This window comes from Semicossyphus pulcher, unplaced genomic scaffold (genome assembly GCF_022749685.1).
Source record: "Semicossyphus pulcher isolate SPU_LCO1_2020_fin unplaced genomic scaffold, fSemPul1.0.p SCAF_14, whole genome shotgun sequence".
NCBI classification, from domain to species: domain Eukaryota; kingdom Metazoa; phylum Chordata; class Actinopteri; order Labriformes; family Labridae; genus Semicossyphus; species Semicossyphus pulcher.
In genome coordinates this window covers 15,876,998-15,890,539 of record NW_027211648.1, presented here as the reverse complement: position 1 = coordinate 15,890,539, position 13,542 = coordinate 15,876,998, and the positions used below count along the sequence as shown (strand labels likewise).

Sequence of the window (13,542 nt, the reverse complement as noted above, 5' to 3'; positions counted from 1 at the left end):
TGTGTGTAGTGTAAGCTTATACGCAGAATGCTTCTCTTTGCATATCTGCCAGTTTTTCTAACATTTAAATGACATCAGCATAAAGATTGTGAATAATTCATCAGTTCTGAGTGAACCCAGATGCACCGCTCCCTCTGCCTCTCTCTCTCTCTCTCTCTCTCTCTCTTCGCTCCTCCATGTGAGCAGACCACATGGTCCTTAGCTGGTTTAATGGGATGGAATGTGACAGGTTATGTTTTCATCAGCCTGATACGGAGCCCGACTCGGGCGGGCAAGCAGGCAGGCAGGAGGGAGAAAGAGAGGGCGGAGAGGGGGGAAGTGTAGTTGTAGTCTGGATTCACAATTAGACATGTTTGTGCTTGTTGGGAATCAGTTATAGATGATGTTCTTTGCCCCATCCCCTCCAACACACACACACAGAAAAACACATGCTCTGCAGGGGGTCATTACTGCTGGTCCACTAACTCCCTACATTTGCTGTGTCTGTGCATTCAGAGCACCATTAGTCCAAGACTGTGAATAATTGCTGAATGGACCATGTTTTCACTGCGATCCACTCAGGTTCTAGTGTCGAGCGAGAGGGCTGAGGACATTGATTGATGTTTGATGTCGAAGATAACGCAGCATCCTGTGCGGCGCTTATGGAGGCAGTATGTGTAATAGATGAGCAATAATAAACTCCACATGCATTAAACATTTACCAGCTTGTATTAAGTTTAGAAGTGCTTCTTAAGAGGTTAGGATTACATCAAAACCAACACTTGAGTTGGAATTGCTGTTTGAAAACTGAAATGTTCTCTCCACTTTTAGCTGCTGATGGAAAACAACTGCAGATCCTCATCAAAATATGAATTATCTTGTTTTTAAAAGGTGTATATTATGTCCCCAGTTTGTTTTTCATCCCCACGAATACATCCTCTTTTCAAAAACAATCTTGCCATATTGCTTCTCTCGAAATCTGTCATTGAGTTATTGTTGTCGCTTGTCATTTTCCTGTAATTTGTTTCCTTTGAGGCTCCCGAGATTAAAGAGAGAACGGGAAAACACAGATGAAAGAATGTTTGTAAGAGTCACAATTAGACTGAATAGGAAAATGCTTTTATTTTGGTGTAGACATTTTGTATGAGCGCACACCTCGCACAAAACATTAAATCTTAACTGCTATTCATTTCTGGACTCGAATGTGATTTATCACATTATTGAACTTGTGTGTCGTTCTCACATTATTGCAACAACACAAAGCGTGGCGCGTGTTTAAAATAGCAGAAACAAGGTAACAATAACAAAAGAACAGACAAATACCCAATTTCGTAAATGTAGCAGGAATCAATTTTCAGAGGGACGTCAGATGGTCTGTTTTTGTAGATTGGAGCCAATTTAGTCTAAACCTTTTTGTAGATTTCATTTGCATTTGTTCTTCAGCTTTAATGACTCTTAAGTCTTAATTCAAGTTGATACGCTTCATCCGGCAGCTACGCCAAAAATGGAGCAATGGTTTTAAATAAGTGGTGCTATAGGGGGATTACAGGGTGCAATACATGTTGTCATGACTGACGGGCTTTTCTATTGTTATGCTTTATTGTGTCCTACACAGAGTAGAAATTGCTTTTCCAAGATGACAAGGAAACACAACCTCCTGCCCTACCTTATCCCCTCAGCATCCAAGAATCACAACAACAACAATTTAATCTCCTTGCCTCCAGATTATTATCTTCCTTTGTGCTGATATTGCAGCCTTTTTAGCTGATCACTTCATGATCCTCCTTTTTGTCCTCCTTCTTCCAACATAAAACAGAGGCAGACACTTGAACACAATCACTTTCATTATATTGAAATAATAAAATACCTTTAGGATTTGCTCTTTTTGTATTAAGAACACGATAACAAGGATTTAGAATGTAATATTAGTATTTCTAATCCTTTGTCAGTTATTGGGGTCGACTAAGCGCATTATTCAGGATTTAAAGATGCAGGCAAGTGAGAGGCTGAAAAACTATTTAGGATAAGGAGGATAAACAAGCCCTTGGGATGTGTCATTAAAAGTAATTAGAAGTGCAAAGAGGGATGGTCTTTTCATTGTTTCTTGAAAAGCATGTTAGAGCGTTAAAAATTCTTTGTTATTTATAAAGAATGGTTTCTGTTATTTATGTCATAATGTGTTGCCACCACTATAATAGTAATAATAGCTGGCCTGAAAAATGTAATGGTATTACAACTCATATCAAAAATGACAAAATAATGACTTATTCTTGATCAATAAGGAGCACTGCTCTATCTATTATGTAGGTAAATAATATAGACAGATGTACCATCAATTATCCTGCCTTATGTTCAAAGTTATTCATACACAAATTAATCTTTGATTTTGGGTCAGAGACTCATTAAAAACATAAAATATAGATAGATATTTTCTCTAAATAGTTAGTGTTGAAAATACAAACATTTTCACTGAACACCTCCTGCTTCATTTTGGTTAAAATATAAACCAGCCAGAGTGAACACAACCGCTGTGCGCGCGGCTCCTGAGAGCGTTTAGGGCCGTTCTGTATCCTCCGCGCGCCACGCACAGCTGATCACTCACAGGTGTACTACAGGTTGTCTAAACCACAGAATCACTGATATACATGATGAATAAAAGCCAGTGTCTTATAGCCGCTTTGATATAACACACCTGGACAGGTTTTTGTGAAAAGTGGGCATGATCGGAGTTCACTGGCGCACGCTGTCTCCACCACTTTCATGTTTTACTTAACATCGACAATGGCGCTGCTGGTTAAAGAGTATATTAACTTTTTAACCAGAGAGATACTGCGAAGTGTACAGACAGACTGTGTGTCAGATATATGAGCATTTGGCTACATACTGTATACAACCTCCTCTCATCATCAGCAACAGTGACCATTAGCCCTTATTGCTAGTCAGTAGGCTACCTTGTCTTGACAAAATGGATAATAGATCATTTTATTTACAAAATAGCTAAGTATATGTAAAAATATGTATGAATTTATAAATTTACATATAAAGTATATATGTATAAGAACTACAGACACACCCCCGAATTAACATTGTGCGCTTGTGCCTTTTTCAAAAGACACACTAAACATGGATTTGTGATGTTGCCTTTTATATTAATATGTGTGTGTGTGTGTGTGTGTGTCTGTGTGTGCGTGGCTGTCTTGTTATTGAGGGGACGAGGGTGGATGTGTAAGGGGCGGGGATTAAACGTTTCAAGCCAATCAGGGGGCGCGCTCTCTTCTCGTCTCCACTGCCATTGGTTACAATCTGTCTGTGTATCATGCCGATGTTGCTTGGCTTTCAAGTCGTTAGCCCACGGCTAATGTTAATGCTGGCGATTTCCGCCTGTTTGGCCACAATACTACCCATATCATCAAATAGTTCTCAAAATTGATCAACAGTTGACAATTCTGCTGTTAACGGTAAGTTTCCCCTCACAGTGGTGGCACTGCATGTTTCCAACCTGCTGTTATTTACCTTTCAGTTATAGCAAGCTAACGGATAGTCAGTCTGAAAAGACTTGCTGGCATCGCTAGCTAACAATAACACAGTTAGCTAAGGTAAAAAGAACAGTCTCCGAGAGGTGCCGAAAAGAATTCACTTTTCAGAAGTTACGTTGTTTTATTTCATGAGGTTTGAATCAAAATATCCAGTTGCTAGCTTGTACAGGTTAGCCCACGTTAGCGCATCCACAAGCTAACGCTACTGCTGCTGTGATGTGTTTTCATGGCAACTCCGTCGCTGTTGTCTTGCCCCGTATATCATTTGTGCTGTACATTAAAATATTATTTGTGATTTCCGTCGCTATTGAAACACCCTCTTCAATCGAGGCTTATTGTACAATGTGCTAACGACAATTAGATTTATCAATCAGCTCACCGAGATGTTTAGGGATGCCCTGACACCGTTATGTTGTGAGATTGCTGAGGAGATTATGAGGTGCCAAGATAGTTCGGCTTTTCACACGTTCTTGTCCTGTTGTTGTTATATAACTGAAAAATATAATATGTTTATGGCTGTGTTAACACTAGCAATATGATAATACACAGATTTCATCTTATCAATACGATTTATTGAAATTAACATCTGACTGACAGTTGTAAATGTTATATTATGAAGTAAAAGTATTCTCTCCTAAGATGGGAGAAAGTCCAAATCATCCAAATACAGACAGCAAAATAGTTGACTTTATATTGCAGTTTTAAATGTGTATTTGTGTTATCTTACTATATGAGAGGCAAATGTTGGGGCAACTGTTTTATGACAATGACAATGATTTACTTTTTTAATTGATCTCTAGTTTGTTTGGTAAGAATTTTTAGCCAAGTAAAACTAACTGAAAGTTTGATTCCTTGCAGGCAGCTGCAGCGTGCATGGGACGATGAATGGGCACCCTCCTTCAGCTGTGTGGAGATGACCTGCCAGCCCTTCGGGAATGGTCAGAATGGGGCCAGATGTGCCCCTTCTTAATGAGTACAAGCAGGAGTTCTTCTGGAAGCGTTTCCCCCAGACAGTGTTGGGGGGTCCACGCTTCAAGTTGGGCTACTGTGCCCCACCATACGTCTATGTCAATCAGGCAGTCTTGTTCTTGACACCATGGCTTTTCGGGGGCATCGGTACTCTGCTCTGCCAGCTGCAACTGCTTCAGGAGCTCCACGCCACAGTGCTCTCTGGTTTGCTTATGTTCGGGGCTGCAGCGGGTGTCCAGGCCCTGGCATTGTATGCTGCTCGAAGGAACGGCGCAGTGGAGAGACTTGGTGCACCCAACATCCTAGTTGATGAAGAGGAAGTGGAATTCACCCACTGTGTCAGCCCAGAGACAGTTCGATTCATTGCCCCTGGGAAGAGGTTTGGGCTGAATGTGGTTCTGCACACAGTACTAGCCGGGGTGCTTTGTGGTTTTGGGACATGGTATGTGTTCCTTGGCAGACTGACTGCTCTTTACGGCAGCATTGGCGTATCCCTGGTCGTCTTTGTCCTGAGTTGGGTGACATTGTGTATAGCTGAGTACTCCCTCATTGTAAATACAGCCACAGAGACGGCCACTTTCCAGGCACAGGACACTTATGAGATAACCCCACTCACCCGGCCCCTCTACATTTTTATCTTCATTGCTGTGGACTTGGCTGATAGGTGAGCAACACTGACACAGCTGTCTGATTCATTTAGATGTCCTCTACTGTATTTGTCAGTGCTTGCCATTATTAATCCCAGTGTCTCGCTCTGATTTAGGTTCTCAGGTCCTGTCCCGGAACTCCAGCTGGCCAGCCAGGTTCTCCATGTGCTGTTCCTCTTCCTACCTCTGCTGTGGGCGCTCGGTATACTGCCGCCCCTGGATGCTCTGCTCCTCTGGGGCATGGAGCAGGCTCTGGTGTTTGGCTTAGGAGGCTCGCCCATGTCCAGCAACCTTAGGTGCGTACTGTAAGAACAGGCTTAGCTTTCATTAACAGTCTTAATCTGTTATTTTAATGTGAGAATCAAACTGTCATATCAAGCTTAAAAGCAGTAGTTTCAGAGTTTTTCTTCATTCACATCCTGATCGTGTTATGTGGGGAACCAACCCTCATCAGATTCTTATGGTCCCATTGACATGACAACTTTGACAGTAGCCTGTGACTTTTCGTGTGCATGCTGTCCCACAGGCTGCTGTTGATGTTTGGTGTATCCGCCGGCGTAGCTGTCTGTAATTACTTCATCCCGTCGACACTGGGTGTGGTTCTCTTCTCTATCTCTACGGGATTTCTTCTGAGCCTGGACCTCAGCCAGGTGGGCACACTCTGCAGAGGACCCAGGACAGCCTTTGGGGATCGTGGATTTCGCAGAGGGGGGTCACCCCCTCCTCCTCCCCCTTCCTTCGGCTGGAAGCTGGGCTGCAGGGAGCTGCTGCTATATTTGAGCCTGCTACTGGTGGCGATGGCAGACGGAGGGCTGTTGCATCACTTCCTTGGCTCAGTTCAACCTCAGAGCTTTGTTACAGGACCCCAGGCTCCTGTCAGCTACCTTCTCCTCGTACTCTTCTGCCTCTGCTGGGCTCTCAGAGAGATCCAGGGGGCCTATGTATTTGGAGGGGTGTTCCTCAATCCCTTGTATCCTAAAGGAATGTCCAGTGTGCAGACTTTTAAGCAGAGGAGCAGAGGACTGTATGCTGCGGCAGCAATCAGAAGAGTCCTGCTTTATCTTGGTGAGCTTGTTATTATGTGCAATTGAAGTCTGATGGTTCTTAATCTTACAACCTGTATTTGATGTGAATGTGTTTTTGACCCGTATTCACTGTTTTACTACACAGTGTCTCCATTTGCAATGATTGCCTTCCTGTCAATGGACAAATCTCTGCAGCTGCTGCACAGGGTTTCCCTCACTGTGGGATTCACACGGGCCTTTAGAGTGGTATGCTTACACTTCCTCTTGCTTACAATCTAAGTATTGATGTGGACATAACATGTCAGAGCTGCTTTTTAAAGTATTTCCAAGTTCTTAATGTTACCAGCACAAATCATAGTCCTTTGTATGACAATAAAAACATGTCTTCTTGGTGTTTGGAACTGTGATTAATCCTCCAGTGTGCTTGATTTAAATGCCATGCTCATCACTGTGGTTGCTCTTTGTTTCTGTGCAGGTGTGGCAGAGTTCAGAGGACGCTCTGCTGCAGATGGTGGTGGTGGTCTTGGTGCAGCTTGTAGCTGGAAACAACGTGCTGCCAGGGTGGGACAACCTCGGCACTGGAGTTCAGCTTCTTCTGGTGATTAAATGTTCTCTTTTTTTGCCCCACATTTGATCAGTTATGTTGTTTATTATCTATACCGGTAGGCTTAAATCGGACCCACACAGTGCTGCCATATTTTTAAAACTTTGATTTGTTGACAGTGCATGGGAGACTGAATCTAAACAATATATGTCTGAAACTATTATACCATAAAGTAGCCATCTTGTCATCTTAAATATGTGAAATCGTCAGAGTTAATGATACCATCTTTTCCCTATTTTTGCAGTGTATTGCAAGTCAGTAAGTCAGAAAGTATATACAGAGTGAAAGTCTATTTAATACACTTCATGTCGTTGTTGTAAGGCATCCCTATGGGGGTAATGCATTCAAAATAACGCATTAAGTTTGATTGATTATTACAGAAGAAATAATGCAGATTAATCGCACTTTGTTATAAACCCTGACATACATCAGTGATCATACAACCATATACAGCAGTTTTGAAAACCTGACTGAAACACATGACACAACGTCTTTTATCCATCTGAGATGATCAATAAGTGGACAATCTGCGCTCACTCTCTCCCCTTCCCATAGCCTACCTGTCACGAGCAGGTTCTACAGAGAAACACTACTGTGAATTCATTGATTGAGCAGCGTTTTTCTTTCCCTTTTAAAACTAACCTAAATCTGTCGCTGATTTAAAGCTTGTAAAAACTTGATCATTTTAAAACGCTTTGTCGTTAATAACGCCCTCGTGCACACACGGCTCACGTGATGTGAAAACTGAATCGCGAGAGACAGACTGCTGATGGAGACATAGAGAGAGACAGACGGGAAGAGGGGGGCGGGGCGATCGCATGTTGCCTCTAATTCCAATACAAGATATCAATCACAAAATTCTACATTGTACTTCATGTATAATTTGTGTTTAGATTTTATTGACACACAAGATGTGTTTGTTTAACTAGATGTTTATAACGTAGGTCATAGTGGTGTTGTGCTACACTGCATTATACTGAAACATGTTTCTAATATACCTCCTACCTCATGTTCAATAATAATGATATGGTTACATTTTAAACTTTCCGACACAAAGGGAAAAAAAATAAAAGTCTATAAAGTAAAATGAGTAAATGAGGCACACAAATCACTCAAACAAATAGTTCCTTCCACAGACAGATCAGTGCTCTTCATGTTTCCCTGTGTTTTTCATCCAGGTGGGCCTCCTGTGCGACAGACTGACCCAGTTCCTCGCCAAGCTTAAGTTCAGCCTGACTGTGTTGGTGACATCGTGGACGGAGAAGAAGCAGCGCCGTCAGTCAGCTGGGACTCTCCTGGCCCTGAACGCCTCTCTCTGCCCGCTGTTGCTGGCAGTGGTGACCCTCTCTGCCCTGCTCTCTGCTCCTCTGCTGCCCCTCTTCACTCTCCCCATATTCCTGGTGGGATTCCCCAGGCCTCAGCGCAGTTGGCCGGGCCCCGTAGGTACCGCCTGTCCCTGCCCGGACTCCATCTTCTACCAGCAGATGAGCGGGAGTCTGGCCTCTGCTCTGAGGATGGCCTTTGCAAGAGGGTCACTGGGTCAGTAGTCTACACGACAGTCTGTCATGATGTTTTTGATTCCCCCCCCCCCCCCATGTTACAATAAATAGTGTTTACTATTGTAGCACTCATAACATTTACAAAAAAAACAAGCTTTCCATAAAATCCGGGAGCATTCAAATTGTTCTCGTCTCCCACCAATAGTGAAAACCCAACAACTCTTCATTTTCTATGCAACCAGCAAATGTTTGACATCTTGAAAAATGACTAACATGATGAATCGATTAAACACATTTTTATTTATCTTAATCCTTTTTTTAACATAGCAAAAGTTATACGATAATTGCTTTAGAAAGTTGTCAAAGATTAAAATAATAGATTGCAATTGATTGTATGTCAATCAACTACTTGATTAATCGACTTATCCTTCCAGTTCTGTCAGATCCAAATAAGGAGGTCAATATTTTTTACTTACTAACTTTTAAAGAAATCTACATTTTCTTGTTTGACCAATCAATGCACATCTTGCAAATGTTTGGTATTGTACTTTATAAGTATTAATTCAACATAGAAATATTTTGAAATAGTATTTTTTTTATCAATTAACAGAACATTTGGATCTCGGATGCATTTTAAATCTTAAGTTTATCAAGAAATGACTGACTGGCTTAAAGCTCCTTTGAGGACTTTTTGTCAATTTTGGCGCCCCCTGTGGACAAAAGTGTACCTCTTATCTCTTTGCTGATTTTGTCCTGTACATGCTTAAAGGCTCAGTTCGCCAATTTTCAACCTCAGTCCTTACATGCTATTATGGGGAGCTAATGCCATTATGGTAGAAAAAAAATGCAATTTGACTCTGTGCCTCTGGAGGACGCTATCCGCTTCTCCAATGGGCCCCCAAAAACCTCCGCCAGATGACGCGTTTTACATAGTCTGGGAGCTTGCTAACTACACTAAAGCAATCTAGGATGCCCGCCTTCGATGTCATGTCTCGCCAATTTCAAATATTGCTTCTATCGATTACAGAGAACACCAGCTTTGACTGACAGTGGCTTTTTCCAGGGGTGGTGTTTTTTAACAAAAAATCTCATCCTGCTTTCTTTAACAGTCATATGCATGTAAATGTAAACAAAGGCAGCGTGCAGTCCGCTTTGTCTGACACCTATCCCCCTGCCAGCGGTTTCAAGCATTAAAAATAACTATATAGAAATAATCAATCTTGTCACCGATGGTCTGGTTTGCTTCTGTAGGTCATATAGAGTAATCAGAATTATTTCAGTCTGTTTCATAACCAGCGAAAAACTCCACGGGAGCTGTAAATGTAAATTTGTTCTTTGCTCATTAAGAAGAGCTCAAACAGTATTTAAAAATGTATATTTCTCTCAGCACAGTGTGTTTTGACTTCTACTATAATTGCCGTGACTGAACCCACCTATAGGTCAAGTAGGGACTGTATGCAGATCGAGGGGCACTGAACCGTCCCCTCATATGGTTTAGTAATAGTAAGAGGAATGTTGTTGTGAGCAGCTCTTCGGAATCGCTGGCAGTAATGTGAGCTCGTATGATCCAGTTAAGCTTCCTGTGAAGTGACCCAAAAAAAATCGCTCTGATCTGTATTCATTACATCCAAATGTTTCCGCACCATTAACCGCGTAATACTCTTAGGCCAAACGGAGCCGCTGTGAGGATTTTGTTCTGCACTCGTTCAGGAGGAGGGGGGGAGAAAAAAAACAGTAGTGGTGGATCATTATTTATGGATTGATGATTCAAAACTGTATAAATCTGCTGAGGTGATGTCATCACTCTTTGTTTTTTTATCTTGGGGTGCTGTAGTTGTTATGTATAATTCAGCGTAAGCGCTTGTAAGGTTGATGCTCTCAGTCTAGCGATGGCAGTTTGTAGTGTTGCTTTGCTCTGCTCACACTGGGGGCCACGAAGCAGGCAAGCAGTTTGCCCAGCGTGTCACTTCCCATCATGAGGTAGCGGCACGGTCTATTCTGAGATGTCGTTATGGGACATGACATTATTCTTGAGCCAGGCTAACTTAAAACATAACCTCCATCACCTTCCTATCGCTGTCCGTCTGTGTTGGAATAAACATCTGCTGTCCGTAAATGAAAAACCCACACTGTGTGAAAAAAGCGACTTTTTAGAGACTAATGGAAAGCTCAGGTCGAGAAAAGATTCAATATTTAGATCTTTGTGCAGTCAGCCAGTTAAAACAGGATCATGATCCTCCTGTGTGAATGTGATGGTGCACGTCTCCCTGCAGCTCGTGCAGCAGCCATGTTATCCACATCGTCAGCACAGGGACTCACAGCTGATGCAAAATGAATAAGATGTGCACCAAAGGTCCCTTCATGATGTGTGTTACAGATGTACATATACTGTTTTCCTTCCTTCTTGCCCTCAATTTACACATCACATCTCTTTACATGTTACATGCATGGATGGTTGATGATTTTCTCCCCCCTCTGTAGGTTCTATAGCCCCGGGCTCTCATTTTCTCGGCCGCTTTCAGGACCGGATGGTTTGGATAATGATCCTGGAGAGAGGATATGGTTACTGTACAGTCAACATTAAGGTGCTGTTTGTTACTGTTGGTCTAATAAAAACTAGTACAAAAATTTCGGTCCCTATTAAGTGTAACATTTTCCCCAATTTTCAACAAGCGTGTGTTGTTTGTTTCAGGGTCTGGAGCTGCAGGAGACATCTTGCCACACAGTGGAGGCTCGGAGGGTCGACGAGGTGTTCGAGGCTGCTTTCGAGCGCCCCGAGCGGCTCGGTTTCACCCAGGGCTTTAACCTGCACTGGGGGAACGCCCTCACGCCTTGTGCTGCCCTGGCAGTGCGTGTCTACTCCGATGCCAGAAATGTGCTCTCCGGCATCATTGACTCTCACGACAACTTGCGGAAACTTCAGGATGATTTTCTGAAAGCTCTGGTCTGGCTGCTCCTCCGATACTGTGTGCAGAAGCACAAAGGGTTCATGTGGAGCAGTGAGGAAGGGCCGGGGGTCGGAGGCAGGAAGTCCCAGTCCTCCCAGCTGGCTCCGACAACTTGTAACCAGGCTCCTGAGGTCGTCATGGTGGAGTCCAATGTGTCGTCTCTCAGATTCAGACAGGACAGCTCCAGTTTGACCTCCTTTGGTGATTGGTCGGACGAGGATGACTTATTTGGACCTCAACCAGCCAGACGGACGGTGGCTCTGGTGACCGCAGAGGTTCAGCCTGGACACACGGCGCTGCAGACAGGTGCCTCTCTGCCTGGCTCTGTAGAGATGGACAGTCTTTTTGAAAACATGGCCCTCTCTGCCCTGCAGCCGCTGCAGCCTCTGGGTTTAGGCATCGGGATGCCAGCTGTGGATAAAGGCCGAAACCCAGAGGTCTTCAGAGAGAGTCCCGCCTCTCTCCCTCAGCTGAACTTCAGCTGCCCGCAGTCGGAGGTTTTCAACCTGCCGACAGTGTGGAGGACAGCACCTTTGCTACCTTCCCGTTTGCTGCAGCTGAAGCCTTTGTTTCCTGAGGACTGGTTTCGCTTCACCTTAGGGCGGTTCGGGCCCACGGTGCAGGGCGAGACCTCAGAGGACATGACAAAGGCCCTTAAGGAGGATGAAACCTTGAAAGAGCTGCACTCACAGGTTGCACTCTCGTGTCTCATCTCACTGGGGGCCGAGTCTTCTTTCACCAGCCCCAGTTACGTCTACAGACTCTATTGTGGAGATATACCGTGGACGGAAGGACTCAACTGGCTCTCCTCGAGTAAAGAACTCTATCAGCTCGCTCTTCGTGCTTTCAGGTACAATCCGCAGTTCCTAGAAAATCCAAATGTGTTTCAAGCTTTCTGATCACTTGAGCTTATTTATGTCAGGAAATAAATGATTTTCATTTAATCGAATTCTGCCTCTTTTGTTTTGTTTGTCTTTAGGTTCAGCTTTAAGCTGCTGTTTGATCAAGCAAGTCTCGGGCCCATGGAGTCCCCCGAGGAGTTGTTCAGCACCTTGGAGGAATATGAAAGGGATTGGTACATTGGCCTGGTGACAGAGAAAGGTTGGCACGACAGCGTCCTCCAGGAGAAACCCTTCTTATTCTCTCTGGGACACGACCTCGCTATGGTAATGACACACACCAGTCCTAGTTTACATTCTGTCTGAGCTACAAAATACCAGGGTACATCTGTTTTCCCTTACCTAAGCAGTCTGTGGAATAAAACTAAGGTTACTTAATGCTGCAATTACAGAACAATATAAATGTATTTTTCTGACCTTTCCCACAGGGTACGTACACCGGGCGAGTTCTGTCTCTGCAGGAGCAGCTGGTGCATTTAGGCCGTCTGAACGGGGAGGGGGTACGAGGCCAGTGGGCCAACCTTTCCTGGGAGCTCCTGTATGCTACAAATGATGATGAGGAGCGTTACAGCATCCAGGCTCACCCCTTCATGCTGAGGAACCTAACTGTTCAGGCAGCAGATCCCCCTCTAGGATACCCCATTTACTCCTCAGCCCCCCTTCACTTCCCCTGCCTCTGACATGGGGCTTCTTCGGATGCTTTCCAGTAGGTACAACCACAGCAAATACCATTTCAAGTTAATGGTTATCAGGGGGATTTTGTGGACACAATATCAGTCAATTTTGGAGTTTGACTTCAGAAGAGTAATGTCTGTACGGGAACCTTCTTTGTTTTCTTCACATAAATTTGACCTTATTGGTGCTTCAGTTCCTGCACCACAGAGGAAGAAGCAGTGGCATCACCGCTGCACTCTTGTGCAAGTTAACTGATTTTAACTGGCAGTGTGGACTACCTCCTCGAACAGCACATTAAAGAAGAGAAATTCCCCTTTGAACATTTGTACTTTGAAAGAGCACCTATGTTTTGTGGTTTGTTTATTAATGTTTGTGCTTAAAAAGAAGTGAATCAGTTTGCCCACACCCCCTCTAGAAGACACCCGCTGTATACCTCTGGTTTTGTTGTACTTTTTAGATTCCACACTTTTCAGGTGACTCCCCTCCACGTCCACGAGAACAGGACGAGAATTTTAATGTTTTGTTACGATATCAAGGATGTGCCTTGCATATGTCTCGCTGTATGTGTAAAGTGTTTAGTGCTATTGTTTTGTTTACAATTCACTTGTTTACAATTGAGTATGAAAATGAATTTGTCCATAGTCTCTTGTACATATCATTGATTTTTATATGTGGAACTGTATATACTTATAATAAAATAGCTTGGCAGAAGCTGATATTTTTGTGTTTCACTGGATAAACTTGCAAGAACAGGCATCATA

General features: G+C 43.5%; 1 protein-coding gene across 1 annotated transcript; it reads left to right on the top strand.

Moving 5' to 3' along the window:
- The first annotated feature begins 3,366 nt into the window (after positions 1-3,366).
- pcnx4 (pecanex 4) lies at positions 3,367-13,453 on the top strand. The gene is made up of 11 exons (XM_069661903.1): positions 3,367-3,437; positions 4,374-5,148; positions 5,248-5,427; positions 5,658-6,196; positions 6,302-6,402; positions 6,632-6,754; positions 7,939-8,299; positions 10,741-10,844; positions 10,952-12,057; positions 12,187-12,373; positions 12,535-13,453. The coding sequence occupies exons 2-11, from the start codon at positions 4,451-4,453 to the stop codon at positions 12,784-12,786; spliced, it is 3,651 nt and encodes a 1,216-aa protein (XP_069518004.1). The 5' UTR covers positions 3,367-3,437; positions 4,374-4,450; the 3' UTR covers positions 12,787-13,453.
- Positions 13,454-13,542: the final 89 nt, after the last annotated feature.

What these genes read in the sequence shown, in the direction of transcription:
- pcnx4 (XM_069661903.1), top strand. Translation starts at nt 4,451, where the DNA reads ATGGTCAGAATGGGGCCAGATGTGCCCCTTCTTAATGAGTACAAGCAG. An exon ending in AAGAGTCCTGCTTTATCTTG is followed by an intron (nt 6,197 to 6,301) that starts GTGAGCTTGTTA and finishes TTTACTACACAG; the next exon opens with TGTCTCCATTTGCAATGATT. An exon ending in TCACACGGGCCTTTAGAGTG is followed by an intron (nt 6,403 to 6,631) that starts GTATGCTTACAC and finishes GTTTCTGTGCAG; the next exon opens with GTGTGGCAGAGTTCAGAGGA.